General features: G+C 46.7%; 1 protein-coding gene across 1 annotated transcript in view; it reads right to left on the reverse strand.

Moving 5' to 3' along the window:
* The window catches only part of LOC139266994 (pecanex-like protein 2), a 140,799-nt gene that overhangs the window by 86,729 nt on the left and 39,831 nt on the right, over positions 1 to 14,239 (reverse strand). Inside the window, exons 6-7 of the mRNA XM_070884627.1 lie at positions 11,938 to 11,996; positions 1,922 to 2,137 (exon numbers count right to left, since the gene is read on the reverse strand). Coding sequence (XP_070740728.1) covers positions 1,922 to 2,137; positions 11,938 to 11,996 — 275 coding nt within the window. The remainder of the gene's footprint in view (positions 1 to 1,921; positions 2,138 to 11,937; positions 11,997 to 14,239) is intronic.

Consider the following 14,239-nt stretch of genomic DNA (forward strand, 5'->3'; position numbering starts at 1 on the left):
TTGATTTCTGCATGCTCTCGGCGATGAGACTTGAGGTGCTCAGCGGCCTCCCGGATTCACTTCCTCCACTTCGGACGTTCTTTGGCCAGGGTCTCCCAGGTGTCGGTGGGGATGTTGCACTTTATCAGGGAGGCTTTGAGGGTGTCCTTGAAGCGTTTTCTCTGCCCACCTGGGGCTCGCTTGCCGTGTAGGAGCTCCGAGTAGAGTGCTTTCTTTGGGGGTCTCTTGTCGGGCATGCGGACAATTTGGCCCGCCCAACGGAGCTGGTCGAGTGTGGTCAGTGCTTCAATGCTGGGGATGTTGGCCTGATAGAGGACGCTAACGTTAGTGTGTCTGTCCCCCCAGGGGATTTTGCAGGACCTTAGTGAACCAGATGGGTTTTTACAACAATTCAATAGTGTCATGGTGACCATTACTAGCTTTTTTTAAATTCCAGGTTTATTTAATTAACTGAATTTAAATCTCCCAGCTGCTGTGATGGGGATCTGAACCTATGAACTCTGGATCATTAGTTCAGGTCACCAGAATTCACCAGCATTTGGTGTTGTGACCTACATCCACTAAATCTTTTATTGTACATGTTGGTCATTCAGGCAGAAATGTCGAAGTGATTTGTCTAAAACTGTTAGTCATGAATGCAGTCAAACACTAAAATGCCCACAGTGCTCCACAAGCCTGATTTAGAATCACTCAAGTGTATTTATATCTCTACATTAATTTTTAATTCTTCGTACTCTTGCAAGTCCATGAATGAATAAGATATCATATGATCAGACAGCTAAACACGAACACTTGATAAAGACTGTTCGGTGGAGGTACTAATCGACAATATTTCATCTTGCACTGCACTAATCTGCCTCAGTATCCCAAAAAATTAATCTTATGTTTGAGCAACTGAACAGAAAAATAATTAAACATGGAAACCCAGAATAAATTATGGTATCAAAAAGTTCAGGAAAACATCCTCTGAATATATCAACTCGGCAGCACTGAAACCATGTAATTTACCATTAAAATGTGATGTGATAATTATACCAAAGGTAAGGCAGAAGTGCCTGTCTCAGTGACAGCTTGAGGTAGCTGTTAGTAGCCGTGACAAATACCCATGCTACTTGTGCAGATGCCTGTGGAATATTAACATAATGCAAAATATAGCCACCCATACAGATCAACCAGATATTTATCCACTCAATGTAAAGACAGAGAAAGGACTTCCATTTATATGGTGTCTTTCATGGCTTCGGGATGTCCCAAAGTGCTTTACAGCCAATGAAGTACTTTTGAAGTGCAGTCGCTGTTGTAATGTAGGAAACGCAGCAGCCAATTTGAGCGCAGCAAGCTTCCACAAACAGCAATGTGACAATGACCAGATAATCTGTTTATTGTGATGTTGATTGAGGGATAAATATTGGCCAGGACACCAGGGATATCTCCCCTGCTCTTCTTTGAAATAGTGCCAAGGGATCTTTTATGTCCACCTGAGAGAGCAGGCGGGGTCTCAGTTTAATGTCTCATCTGAAAGACGGTACCTCAGACAGTGCAGCACTCCCTCAGCACTGCACTGGAGTGTCAGCCTAGATTTTTGCGCTCAACTCCCTGGAGTGGGACTTGAACCCACAACCTTTTGACTCAGAGGCAAGAGTGCTACCCACTGAGCCACAGCTGACACTCTAACATCCTGGTAGTCGCATGATCCAACAATAATGGAGTCAGTGACCAATCTCTATCGATGAGTCTACCACAGAGCCAGACACGGGTGAGGAAATCCCCTGTGGGGGATAGCTTTGGGAAGCACAGGTCTAAAGTCACCTGTTGCTCCCGAGCACGGTACATTCCCTACACCTGCTGTACCCACATTACTCGTATACCGTATCCCTTTGATGTTACTATGCCCGTCAGGTTTCAGATCTTCCGGGCTCACCTCTGAACTCGAGTCCTCTGAGCTGGAAGGTCACCAGGCCATTCCCAACCTCTATCAGCTGAACCAGGGCGTTGAGGTAGTCGGAGGCCAGGATAAAGCAATCCCCCATGCTGTAGCTTCCCCAGCGGCCCAGGATCAGGTCCCCACACAAGCTCTGCTGCAGCGATCTCGTCAGGTGCTCATAGAAGATGGAGTTCAGGTTGTTATCATCGGCCCCTAGAGGCGCAAGCAGCCAACAGAACAAGGATTAACTTTCAAGCCTGGGGTTTAAACAGAAGAGAGAATGTCAGTGCGCACAGTGTTGAGACGTAAAGGCTGCCCCGGGACACTTATAGTGGGCGCCATTTGTGCTCCCTCTGCATGGTGACCGGTATAACAGGCTGTTACAGATCCTGGAGGCGGCGAGACAACGTTTTACTCACAAAATTCACCGGCTTTTCAGATCAACATCTACTCAAAATCTAGGCTATCACTCCAGTGTAGTGCTGAGGGAGCGCGCATTGTCGGAGGTGCCGTCTTTCGGATGAGACATTAAACCGAGGCTCCGTCTCCTCTCAGGTGGATGTAAAAGATCCCATGGCACTATTTCGAAGAAGAGGAGGGGAGTTATCCCTGGTGTCCTGGCCAATATTTATCCCTCAATCAATATACAACACAGAAACAGGTCATTTGGCCCAACGAGTCCGTGCCGGTGTTTATGCTCCATACGACCCTCCTCCCAGCCCTCTTCATCTCACCCCATCAACATATCCTTCTATTCCTTTCTCCCACATGTGTTCATCCAGCTTCCCCTTAAATTCATCGATACTATTCACTTCAACCCTTCCGTGGCAGCGAGTTCCACATTCTCACCACTCGCTGGGTAAAGAAGTTTCTCCTGAATTCCCCTTTGGATTTAATAGTGACTATCTTATTTATTATATTTTTATTTCCCTTGGTTGTGGACTCCCCGACAAGTAGAAATATTTTCTCCAGGTCTACCCTATCAAACCTCTTCATAATCTTAAAGACCTCGAGCAGGTTACCCCTCAGTCTTAGGGTTTCGAGAGAAAAAAGTCACAGCCTGTTCGGTCTTCCCTGATAGCTATAACCGCTAGTTCTGGAATGAACAAATATAACAACGTACATTTATATAGCGCCTTTAACATTGTAAAACGTCCCAAGGCGCTTCACAAGAGTATTATAGACAAAAACGTTGACACCGAGCCACATAAGGAGAAATTAGGGCAGGTTACCAAAAGCTTGGTCAAAGAGGTAGGTTTTAAGGAGTATCTTAAAGGAGAGGTAGAGAGGTGGTGAGGTTTAGGGAGGGAGTTCCAGAGCTTGGTGCCTAGGCAACAGAAGGCACGGCCACCGATGGTTGAGCGATTATAATCAGGGATGGTCAAGAGGTCAGAATTAGAGGGGCGCAGACATCTCAGGTGGGGCTGGAGGAGATTACAGAGATAGGGAGGGGGCGAGGTCATGGAGGGATTTGAAAACAAGGATGAGAATTTTGAAATCGAGGCGTTGCTTAACCGGATGCCAATGTATGTCAGTGAGCACAGGGGTGATAGGTGAGCGGGACTTGGTGCGAGTTAGGACACAGACAGCTGAGTTTTGGATCACCTCAAGTTTACATAGGGTAGAATGTGGGAGGCCAGCCAGGAGTGCGTTGGAATAGTCAAGTTTAGAGGTAACGGGGAACTACAGACCGGTTAGCCTAACATCATTAATAGGGAAAATGCTAGAGTCTATTATAAAGGATGTGAAAATGGCACACTTAGATAATATCAACGCGATTAAACAAAGTCAACATGGATTTATGAAAGGAAAATCGTGTTTGACAAACCTACTGGAATTTTTTGAGGATGTAACTGATAGAATAGGTAAGGGCGAATCAGTGGATGTAGTGTATTTGAATTTTCAGAAGGCCTTTGATAAAGTCCCACATAATAGGTTAGTGTGCAAAATTAAAGCACATAGGATTGGCATGGATTGAAAGTTGGTTAACTGACAGGAAACAGAGAGTAGGAATAAACGGGCCTTTTTCGGGATGGCAGGCAGTGACTAGTGGGGTCATCATCATAGGCAGTCCCTCGGGATCGAGGAAGACTTGCTTCCACTCTTAGCATGAGTTCTTAGGTGGCTGTACAGTCCAATACGAGAACCACAGTCTCTGTCCCACCTGTGACAGATAGTCGTTGAGGGAAAGGGTGGGCAGGGAGCCTGGTTTGCCGCACGCTCCTTCCGCTGCCTGTGCTTGGATTCTGCATGTTCTCGGCGACGATACTCGAGGAGCTTAGCGCCCTCCCGAAAGCACTTCCTCCACTTAGGGCGGTCTATGGCCAGGGACTCCTAGGTGTCAGTGGGGATGTCGCACTTTATCAGGGAGGCTTTGAAGGTGCCCTTGTAACATTTCCTCTGCCCGCCTTTGGCTCGTATGCCGTTGACGAGTTCCGAGTAGTCGCTGGAGAAATACCACCAGCGATGTCTCCGCAAGATCCTGCAAATCCCCTGGGAGGACAGACGCACAAACGTTAAGAGTCCTCGTCAGGCCAACATCCCCAGCATTGAAGCACTGACCACACTTGATCAGCTCTGCTGGGCAGGCCACATAGTTCGCATGCCAGACACGAGACTTCCAAAGCAAGCGCTCAACTTGGAACTCGTCCAATAGTGGGGTACCACAGGGATCAGTGTTTGGGCCCCAGCTATTCACAATATATATATAAATGAGGGTGCCAAATGTAATATTTCCAAGTTTGCTGATGACACAAAACTAGGTGGGATTATGAGTTGTGAGGAGAATGCAAAGACGCTGCAAGGTGATTTAGATAGGTTGAATGAGTGGGCAAACACATAGCAGATACAGTATAATGTGGATAAATGTGAACATAAGAACATAAAAAATAGGAGCAGGAGTAGGCCATATGGCCCCTCGAGCCTGCTCCGCCATTTAATACGATCGTGGCTGATCCAATCATGGACTCAGCTCCACTTCCCTGCCCGCTTCCCATAACCCCTTACTGTTTAAGAAACTGTCTATTTCTGTTTTAAATTTATTCAATGTCCCAGCTTCCACAGCTCTCTGAGGCAGCGAATTCCACAGATTTACAACTCTCAGAGAATAAATTTCTCCTCATCTCAGTTTTAAGTGCCAGCCCCTTATTCTAGTTCTAGTGTCCCCCATCAGTGGAAACATCCTCTCTGCATCCACCTTGTCAAGCCCCCTCATAATCTTATACGTTTTGATAAGATCACCTCTCATTCTTCTGAATTCCAATGAGTAGAGGCCCAACCTACTCAACCTTTCCTCATAAGTCAACCCCCTCATCTCTGGAATCAACCTAGTGAACCTTCTCTGAACTGCCTCCAAAGCAAATATATCCTTTCGTAAATATGGAAACCAAAACTACCAGGGTGTGGCCTCACCAATACCCTGTATAACTGTAGCAAGACTTCCCTGCTTTTAGACTCCATCCCCTTTGCAATAAAGGCCAATGGAATCTTGGTTTTTATGGTTGTACCTGCATACTAACCTTTTGTGATTCATGCACAAGTACCCCCAAGTCCCGCTGTACTGCAGCACTTTGCAATCTTTCTCCATTTAAAAAATAACTTGCTCTTTGTTTTTTTTCTGCCAAAGTGCAGACCTCACACTTTCCAACATTATACTCCATTTGCCAAATTTTTGCCCACTAACTTAGCCTATCCATGTCCTTTTGCAGATTTTTTGTGTCCCCATCACACATTGCTTTTCCTCTTGTCTTTCTAACGTCAGCAAACTTGGCTACGTTACACTCGGTCCCTTCTTCCAAGTCGGTAATATAGATTGTAAATAGTTGGGGTCCCAGCACTGATCCCTGCAGCACCCCATTAGTTACTGATTGCCAACTCGAGAATGAACCATTTATCTCGACTTTCTGTTTTCTGTTAGTTAGCCAATCCTCTATCCCGTTAACCCAACCCCATAAACTTTTATCTTGTGCAGTAACCTTTTATGTGGCACCATGTCAAATGCCTTCTGGAAGTCCAAATACATCACATCCAGTGGTTCCCCTTTATCCGCCCTGTTCGTTACATCCTCAAAGAATTCCAGCAAATTTGTCAAACATGACTTCCCCTTCATAAATCCATGCTGACTCTGCCTGACCAAATTTTGCTTTTCCAAATGTCCTGCTACTGCTTCTTTAATAATGGACTCCAACATTTTTCCAACCACAGATGTTGGGCTAAATGGGCTATAGTTTCCTGCTTTTTGTCTGCCTCCTTTTATAAATAGGGGCATTACATTTGCAGTTTTTCAATCTGCTGGGACCTCTCCAGAATCCAGGGAATTTTGGTAAATTACAACCAATGCATCCACTATCTCTGCCGCTACTTCTCTTAAGACCCTAGGATGCAAGCCATCAGGTCCAGGAGATTTATCTGCCTTTAGTCCCATTATCTTACTGAGTACCCCTCCTTAGTGATTGTGTTAAGTTCCTCCCCCCCACCATAGCCCCTTGACTATCCACTGTTAGGATATTATTAGTGTCCTCTACCACAAAGACTGATACAAAATATTTGTTCAGAGTTTCTGCCATCTCCATCCCCATCACTAATTCCCCGGTCTCGTCCTCTAAGGGACCAACATTTACTTTAGCCACTCTTTTCCTTTTTATATACCTGTAGAAACTCTTGCTATCTGTTTTTATATTTCATTCTCGTTTACTTTCATAGTCTATCTTCCTTTGCTTAATCATTTTTTTTAGTCATCCTTTGCTGGCTTTTAAAAGCTTCCCAATCTTCTGTCCTCCCACTAGTTTTGGCCACTTAGTATGCTCTTGTTTTTAATTGGATACGGTCCTTTATTTCCTTAGTTAGCCACCGGTGGCTATCATTTCTCTTACACCTTTTCCTCCTCACTGGAATATATTTGAGAGTTGTGAAATATCTCCTTAAATGTTATCCACTTTGGTAGGAAAAACATAAGGACAAAGTATTATTTAAATGGTGAAGACTTTGGAAGTGTCGATGTACAGAGGGACCTGGGTGTCCTTGTACACCAGACATTGAAAGCAAACATGCAGGTGCAGCAAGCAGTTAGGAAGGCAAATGGTATATTGGCCTTCATTGCAAGAAGATTTGAGTACAGGAGCAAGGATGTCTTACTACAGTTATACAGGGCCTTGGTGAGACCACACGTGGATTATTGTATGCAGTTTTGGTCTCCTTACCTAAGAAGGGATATACTTGACCTAAGGTTCACCAGACTGATTCCTGGAATGGCAGGACTCTCTTATGAGGAGAGATTGGGTCGACTAGGCCTGTAGTCACTCAAGTTTAGAAGAATGAGAGGGGATCTCATTGAAACGTATAAAATTCTGACGGGGTTGGATAGACTGGATGCGGGGAGAATGTTTCCCCGGGCTGGGAAGTCTAGAACAAGGGGTCACAGTCTCAGGATACGGGGTAGGAAATTTAGGACTGAGATGAGGAGAAAGTTTTTCACTCAGAGGGTGGTGAACCTGTGGAATTCTCTACCACAGTCACTGAATATATTTAAGGAGGAGATAGATAGATTTCTAGACACAAAAGGCATCAAGGGGTATGGGGGAAAAGCAGGAATATGGTGTTGAGATAGAGGATCAGCCATGATCATATTGAATGGTGGTGCAGACTCGAAGGGCCGAATGGTCCTATTTTCTATGTTTCTATGTAACAAACGCATGGATGAGGGCTTCAGCAGCGGATGAGCTGAGGCAAGGGTGGAGACGGGCGATGTTACAGAGGTGGAAACAGGCGGTCTTAGTTATGCTGTAGAGATGTGGTTGACAGCTCATTTCAGGATCAAGTATGACACCAAGGTTGCGAACAGTGTGGTTCAGTCTCAGACAGGAGTTGGGGAGAGGGATGGAGTCAGTGGCCAGGGAACGGAGTTTGTGACGGGGACTGAAAACAATGGCTTCGGCCTTCCCAATATTCAATTGGAGAAAATTTCTGCTCATCCAGAACTGGATGTCGGACAAGCAGTCTGACAATTTAGAGACCGTGGAGGGGTCGAGAGAAGTGGTGGTAAGGTAGAGCTGGGTGTCATCAGCGGACATGTGGAAACTGACGCTGTGTTTTCGGATGATGTCGCCAAGTGGCAACATGTAGATGGGAAATAGGAGGGGGCCAAGGATAGATCCTTGGGGGGTGGGCACCAGAGGTAACGATGCGGGATCGGGAAGAGAAGCCGTTGCAGGTGATTCTCTGACTACGATTAGATAGATAAGAATGGAACCAGGCGAGTGCAGTCCCACCCAGCTGGACAGTGGCGGAGAGGTGTTGGAGGAGGATGGACTGGTCAACCATGTCAAAGGCTGCAGTCCCTTGTAAAACTTTTTTCCATCTTTTCTAGTGCCTCGATATCCTTTTTATAATATGGAGACCAGAAGTGTTCCCAGTACTCCTAGTGTGGTCTAACCAAGGTTCTGTACAAGCTTAACATAATTTGCCTGCCTTTCAAGTCTACTCCTCTCGAAGTGAACCCGAGTGCTTGGTTTGCTTTTCTCATGACCTTATTAAGCTGCGGCACTACTTTTTGTGATTTGTGTATCCCGATCCCATTGCTGCTCTACCCCATTCAGACTGATTTTTCAAGCAGTGTGTGGCCTCCTTACTCTGTCTTCAAAAATGCACCACCTCACACTTATCTACAAACCACCTTCTCTTCTTAGGCAATCCCCGGAGTCGAGGATGACTTGCTTCCACACTAAAATGAGTTCTCAGGTGACGGGTGAGACCAATGCGGGATCTACAGTCTCTGTCACAGGTGGGGCAGAGGGTGGTTGGAGGGACGGGTGGGTGGGGTGTTTGATTTGTCGTGCGCTCCTTCTGCTGTTTGTACTTGGCTTCCACGTGCTCCCGGCGAGGAGACTCGACGTGTTCGGCACCTTCTCGGATGCTTCTCCTCCACTTTGAGGATTCCCAAGAGTCGGTGGGGATGTTGCACTTTATCAGGGAGGCTTTGAGGGTGTCCTTGAAGCATTTTCTCTGCCCTCTGCCCCCTGGGGCTCGCTTGACTTGACAGAGCTCGGAGTACAGTGCTTGTTTCGGGAGTCTAGTATCAGGCATGTAGACAATGTGGCCCGTCTATCAGACCTGATCGAGCATGGTCAGTACCTCGATGCTGGGGATGTTGGCCTGGGAGAGAACGCTGATGTTAGTGCAGGATTTTGCGGAGGCAGCGTTGGTGGTACTTCTCCGGTGCTTTGAGGTGGCGACTGTACATAGTCCATGTCCCTGAAGCGCATAGGAGGGCGGGTATTACTACTGCTCTATAGACCATGAGCTTGGTGCTGGCTTTGAGATCCTGGTCCAATCAACAAGGCACATTTGGTGGAGCAGGCCCGCTGAGCCTAGTCTCTGGCTCCATTTAAACTGAAATGCAACACACTGAGAATAGGGGTGGGAGAAAGGGGGCAGGTGATAGGGGTGGGAGGAAGGGCCAGTGACTCAGGGAAAAGTCAAAATTCTCCTGAGGTGAATAAAAATTCAGAGAGTTCTTTGAATAAATATTCCCCCTAGACTATGCTTCACCTTGAAGTTATGTCTGTCCCAGATCCAACTATAGTAAGGACAGAGTTTGCATTTTGTCCTTTTTGCAGTTATATTGCAACAGCCATTTGAGTGGCACAAGGCCTCATTAAATAGGATATGCAGGCTGCCTCTCAGTGTCCAGTACTTTTGTCTTGTCCCCTTATCATTCCCCCACCCCGAAAATGAGCACCAGTCCCGTGTGAGTCATACTCATCCCGAGTTTTTGTGGTTAAAAAGCACGGCTCCCAAATTCTGACTGAGCATCTTCTGGCCACGACCTTTGCATTGAATATACGGAGGGGAGCGGAAGGTGATACTCGTTCGCACAGAGTGGACGGAGCAGATATTAACCATCAGTCACAAAACCCTGTTTCTGTCACAGCTATTCTTTTTCAAAATGCAATCCTGGGCCTGTTTTAAGGTCACAAATTCTGTCTTTTAGCTTTTCCATTAAAAATTCCTCCTTCTGCAATTTATCATGGTGAATTTCCTATGTAAACCTGTCACGCTGCATTTAGAACCTGCAGTCAGTGGTGGTGTTGTAACACCTCCAGTGGCAGGAGAGTACAATTACAGCTTGACACGCACACTTATAGTGGGCCCAAATTTGGCCCACCCGTTTCTTTCGGCGCACTCACGTGAGATGCACCGCCTTCCTACGATCCAAATGGCGCCAAAAAGATGGATTCTGGCCCCTCTGCCGACTCTCCCGGGGCTTGGTGTGGCGTGGCGAGTCCATTGGGGGCGCCTAAAAGAGTGCCGGCAGCTGTCCGCATGCGCATTAGAGCGTTTACGCATGTGCAGTAGCTCCTCCCGTGATTATGATGATGCCTGCAGCATGGGACCCGACGTGTCCCGCCCCTATCCCGGGCCGAGTGGCCTGCCGCACAGGTCGGCCCACTGCCTTCCCGTGCTGAGGACTACAAGAAACAGGTTGGTGTGGGGAGAATTTTGATCGGGGGGCGGGGAAGAGTTTTGATTGGGGGGGGAGGGCGGGGAAGAAGAGAGTTTTGATGCGGGGGATGGGGAAGGAGGAGAGTTTTGATCTGGGTGTGGGGTGGGGGAGGGTGCGATAACTGTGTAGCCAGTAATTTTAATGAGCTTACTCAAGACTTTCCTTAACTTTCCTACGAGTAGGAGATACTTCTATTTTTTATTTGGATATTTTGAAAAAATTATGTAAATATGTTTTGTCTCTTTACTCCTTTTATTTTTGTAGTTTAAGCTTCCACGAATGCTTCTGTTGTATAGTAAATTAACTTTGCGAAGTTTGTCAGTCCTGTATAGCTGTTTGATCCTATTTACATTCTTTAGTAAGTCATTAAGTACCTACCTGCGCTGATTTATTAACTCTCCGCAAGGGTTTTCTGTGTGGCCCACAAGTGGCCATATACGCTGGCCTAAGTTAGTTTGGAGCAACTATTAGCTGTCCAAAGTGGCCTGAATGGCCAAAACAGGCGTAGTTGGCTGGTAACGCCCCTTTTGAACAAAACTAAACTAAACTAAAAAAAAATCCTAACTAACTCACTTGCACTGGCGCAAATTGAATGTGCAAAATGGGGATTTTTAAGATACTCCAGAAAAATCAAGTTGCTCCATTCAATTTTGGGCCCTAGACCAATGCTGAACTGGCAATTTCACTCACAGAGCAGGAGATGGCAGGGTTGGGAAATTAAACAGGTCACACTTGGTGACACCTCTATAAATCTCTGGTTCGACCCCAGCTGGAGTATTGTGTCCAATTCTGGGCACTGCACATTAGGAAGGGTATAGAGGATATTTACTATATTGGTTCCAGGGATGAGGGACTTCAGTTATGTGGATAGGCTGGAGAAGCCGGGGTTGTTCTCCTTGGAGCAGAGAAGGTTAAGGGGAGATTTGATCGAGGTGTTTCGAATTAGCAATGGTTTTGGTAGGGTAGGTCGGGAGAAACTGTTTCTAGTGGTAGAGGGGTCGGTAACCAGAAGACACAGATTCAAGATCATTGGCAGAAAATCCGAGGTTGAGATCTGTTGTTGGATCTGGAACGTTCTGCCTGAAAGGGTGGTGGAAGCAGATTCAATAATAACTTTCAAAAAGGAATTGGATAAATACCTGAAAAGCAGAAATTCACAAGGTTGTGGGGAAAGAGTGGGGGAGTGGGATTAATGGATCACTCGTTCAGAGCCGGAAGAGGCACGATGGGCCGAATGGCCTCCTTCTCTGCTGTACCATTCTATGACACAACAGGGTGCGCACTATTGAGGTTGGAGCTGATAGAATAGGGAGAGTTTATCGAACGTTTATCCGAGAGTGTGTGAGACTAACACTTTCGGAAACAGCATCTGTCATCTCGAGAAGCACAAAATTCACAGGGACATCTCATTCTTGTGCTGATAATATTTTTAGGGATTAGAAATCGTATTGCCTGTACAAAATGATGATGCCAAGGGAGACTTAGTGCAGTTGTACCCTTGCCTTCCACTTACCAGTACTTCTGTTTATCTGCGAATCCAGCCTGGTGTTTGAATGATCCACGCGTTTGGTGCTGCAAAAGAAAAACCACAAGCAATCGTGTAAAACTAGGAATTTACCGGTCGGCCTCTCGTCTCATTGGGCACAGGGAGTGATGGCCGGGTGCAGTGTTCTGGTGAAGTGGGGCTAGATCCAGGATAATTGGACCAGTGCGTACAGACATAATCCTGGGCCTATTTCGGTTATAAATTCTACGCCCACATTTACAATGGGTACTCCCCTATGTAAAGCTGTCACGCTGTAATTACAATCTGCAGCCAGTGGTGGCGCTGCATTGCCTCCAGTGGCAGGAGAGTGTTAGCATCATCATCATAGGCAGTCCCTCGGAATCGAGGAAGACTTGCTTCCACTCCAAAAGTGAGTTCTCAGGTGACTGAACAGTCCAAAATGGGAATTACAGTCTCTGTCACAGGTAGGACAATCGTTGAGGGAAAGGGTGGGTGGGACAGGTTTGCCGCACGCTCCTTCCGCTTGTTTTCTGCATGCTCTCAGCGACGATACTCGACGAGTTCAGCGCCCTCCCGGATGCACTTCCTCCACTTAGGGCAGTCTTTGGCCAGGTACTCCCAGGTGTCGGTGGGGATGTTGCATTTTATCAAGGAAGCTTTGAGGGAGTCCTTGTAACGTTTCCTCTGCCCATATGGGGCTCGCTTGCCGTGTAGGAGTTCAGAGTAGAGCGCTTGCTTTGGGAGTCTTGTGTCGGGCATGCAGACAATGTGGCCCGCCCAGCAGAGCTGGTCGAGTGTGGTCAGTGCTTTGATGCTGGGGATGTTGGCCTGATCGAGAACACTAACGTTGGTGCGTCTGTCCTCCCAGGGGATTTGCAAGATCTTGCGGAGACATCGTTAGTGGTATTTCTCCAGTGATTTGTGTACATACAGCGTGACAGGTTTACACAGGGAGGTCCCATTGTAAAAGTGAACACAGGACTTTAATTTGGAAAAAGCTGAGAGGACATGCTTGCAGATGCAGGATTGTTAATACATTATAGATGTACTTTTAACATCTGTTTCTGCCTTTAATGGTAGAGGTTATGTTGCTAGGATGTTACGGCGAATGAGGATACGGGACCCAGAAGAGCCAAGGGCCCAGGGGCAGCATGGACCAGCCCACACTGCAATATGTGTGAGCGCACTCGGTCCGTGCAGCAGAGCAGGTCTCCAGTCGTCCTGGCTAAGCCTTGCCACTGGACCAAGGCCTAGCTCTGTCGAGCCCGTGTGGTGGCTGGTGTGCAACGGTCACCCCATGTTAAAAAAATCCACGCACAGGCATCTTCCACCCCCTCAATTGGAAATCAGGACTGGAACATCGGGTCCTTCATTGAAACATCTGTGAACTCTTGTAGAAGCAAGTCATCCTCGCTCGAGGGACCGTCTACGATGATGATGATTTTTAACCACAAACTTTATTTCCAAGCTGTGTTTGTAGTTATGGTGCCGGTAAACGGACCAAGCACTGCGGATTATGTTAAACAATTTCAAAACTGGTCGTTGTCATGCAGTTAATATCTTTGTGCAATGTTCCTCCCTTTCCCTTCTCTCCTGGAGTTACTGAGTTCTCGCTGTGGTATGATATACACACCTTTCCTCTGCATCTCCTCCATGGGGCCAATCTTCATGTGCAAGAACAGACAGCAAGGGTTAGCAGACTATTTGACTACAGGATGCATCACACCAATCTTACCTTTGCCCGAATTCCACACAGACTGGTGCAGCTGCGACAGGAATTGGAGGACAGCAGCCCGGAGTGGGAACCATGGCTGATTTCCCCTCCCTAACCCTCAGGCACAAAGGCCGCCTTGAGATCCGCAGTCACCACCTGGGTTTCGACCAGTTACCTCGACATAAACGGAGGTCTGAATCTGGGGTTGGTACGCTTTCCATGTTGTAATGCATTGGGAATTTACAATGCAGCATTGTTAATTTAAAGTCATTTCCCCTCCCTCCACACAAGCAAAAATGTGGCAAAATCTTTGGTCAAATTTCTAAAATCATTGAAGAATTGTAACACCGGCACAATTGCAACCGGTGCGGTGATACTTTGGTAAGGTGGGCACGTATGATCGAGTAAATAAGGAGAAACTATATGCACTAGCAGGTCAGTAACCAAAGCACACAGATTTAAGGTAATTGGCAAAAGAACCTAGAGGGGACAAGGGGAGAATTTACCTGAAACGGCAGTGGAAGCAAATTCAATCCTGACTTTCAAAAGGGAATTGGTTAAATACTTGAAAAGGAGAAGTTTGCAGGGTGTGGG

Source organism: Pristiophorus japonicus, chromosome 7 (assembly GCF_044704955.1).
Source record: "Pristiophorus japonicus isolate sPriJap1 chromosome 7, sPriJap1.hap1, whole genome shotgun sequence".
In the NCBI taxonomy this organism is placed as follows: Eukaryota; Metazoa; Chordata; class Chondrichthyes; family Pristiophoridae; genus Pristiophorus; species Pristiophorus japonicus.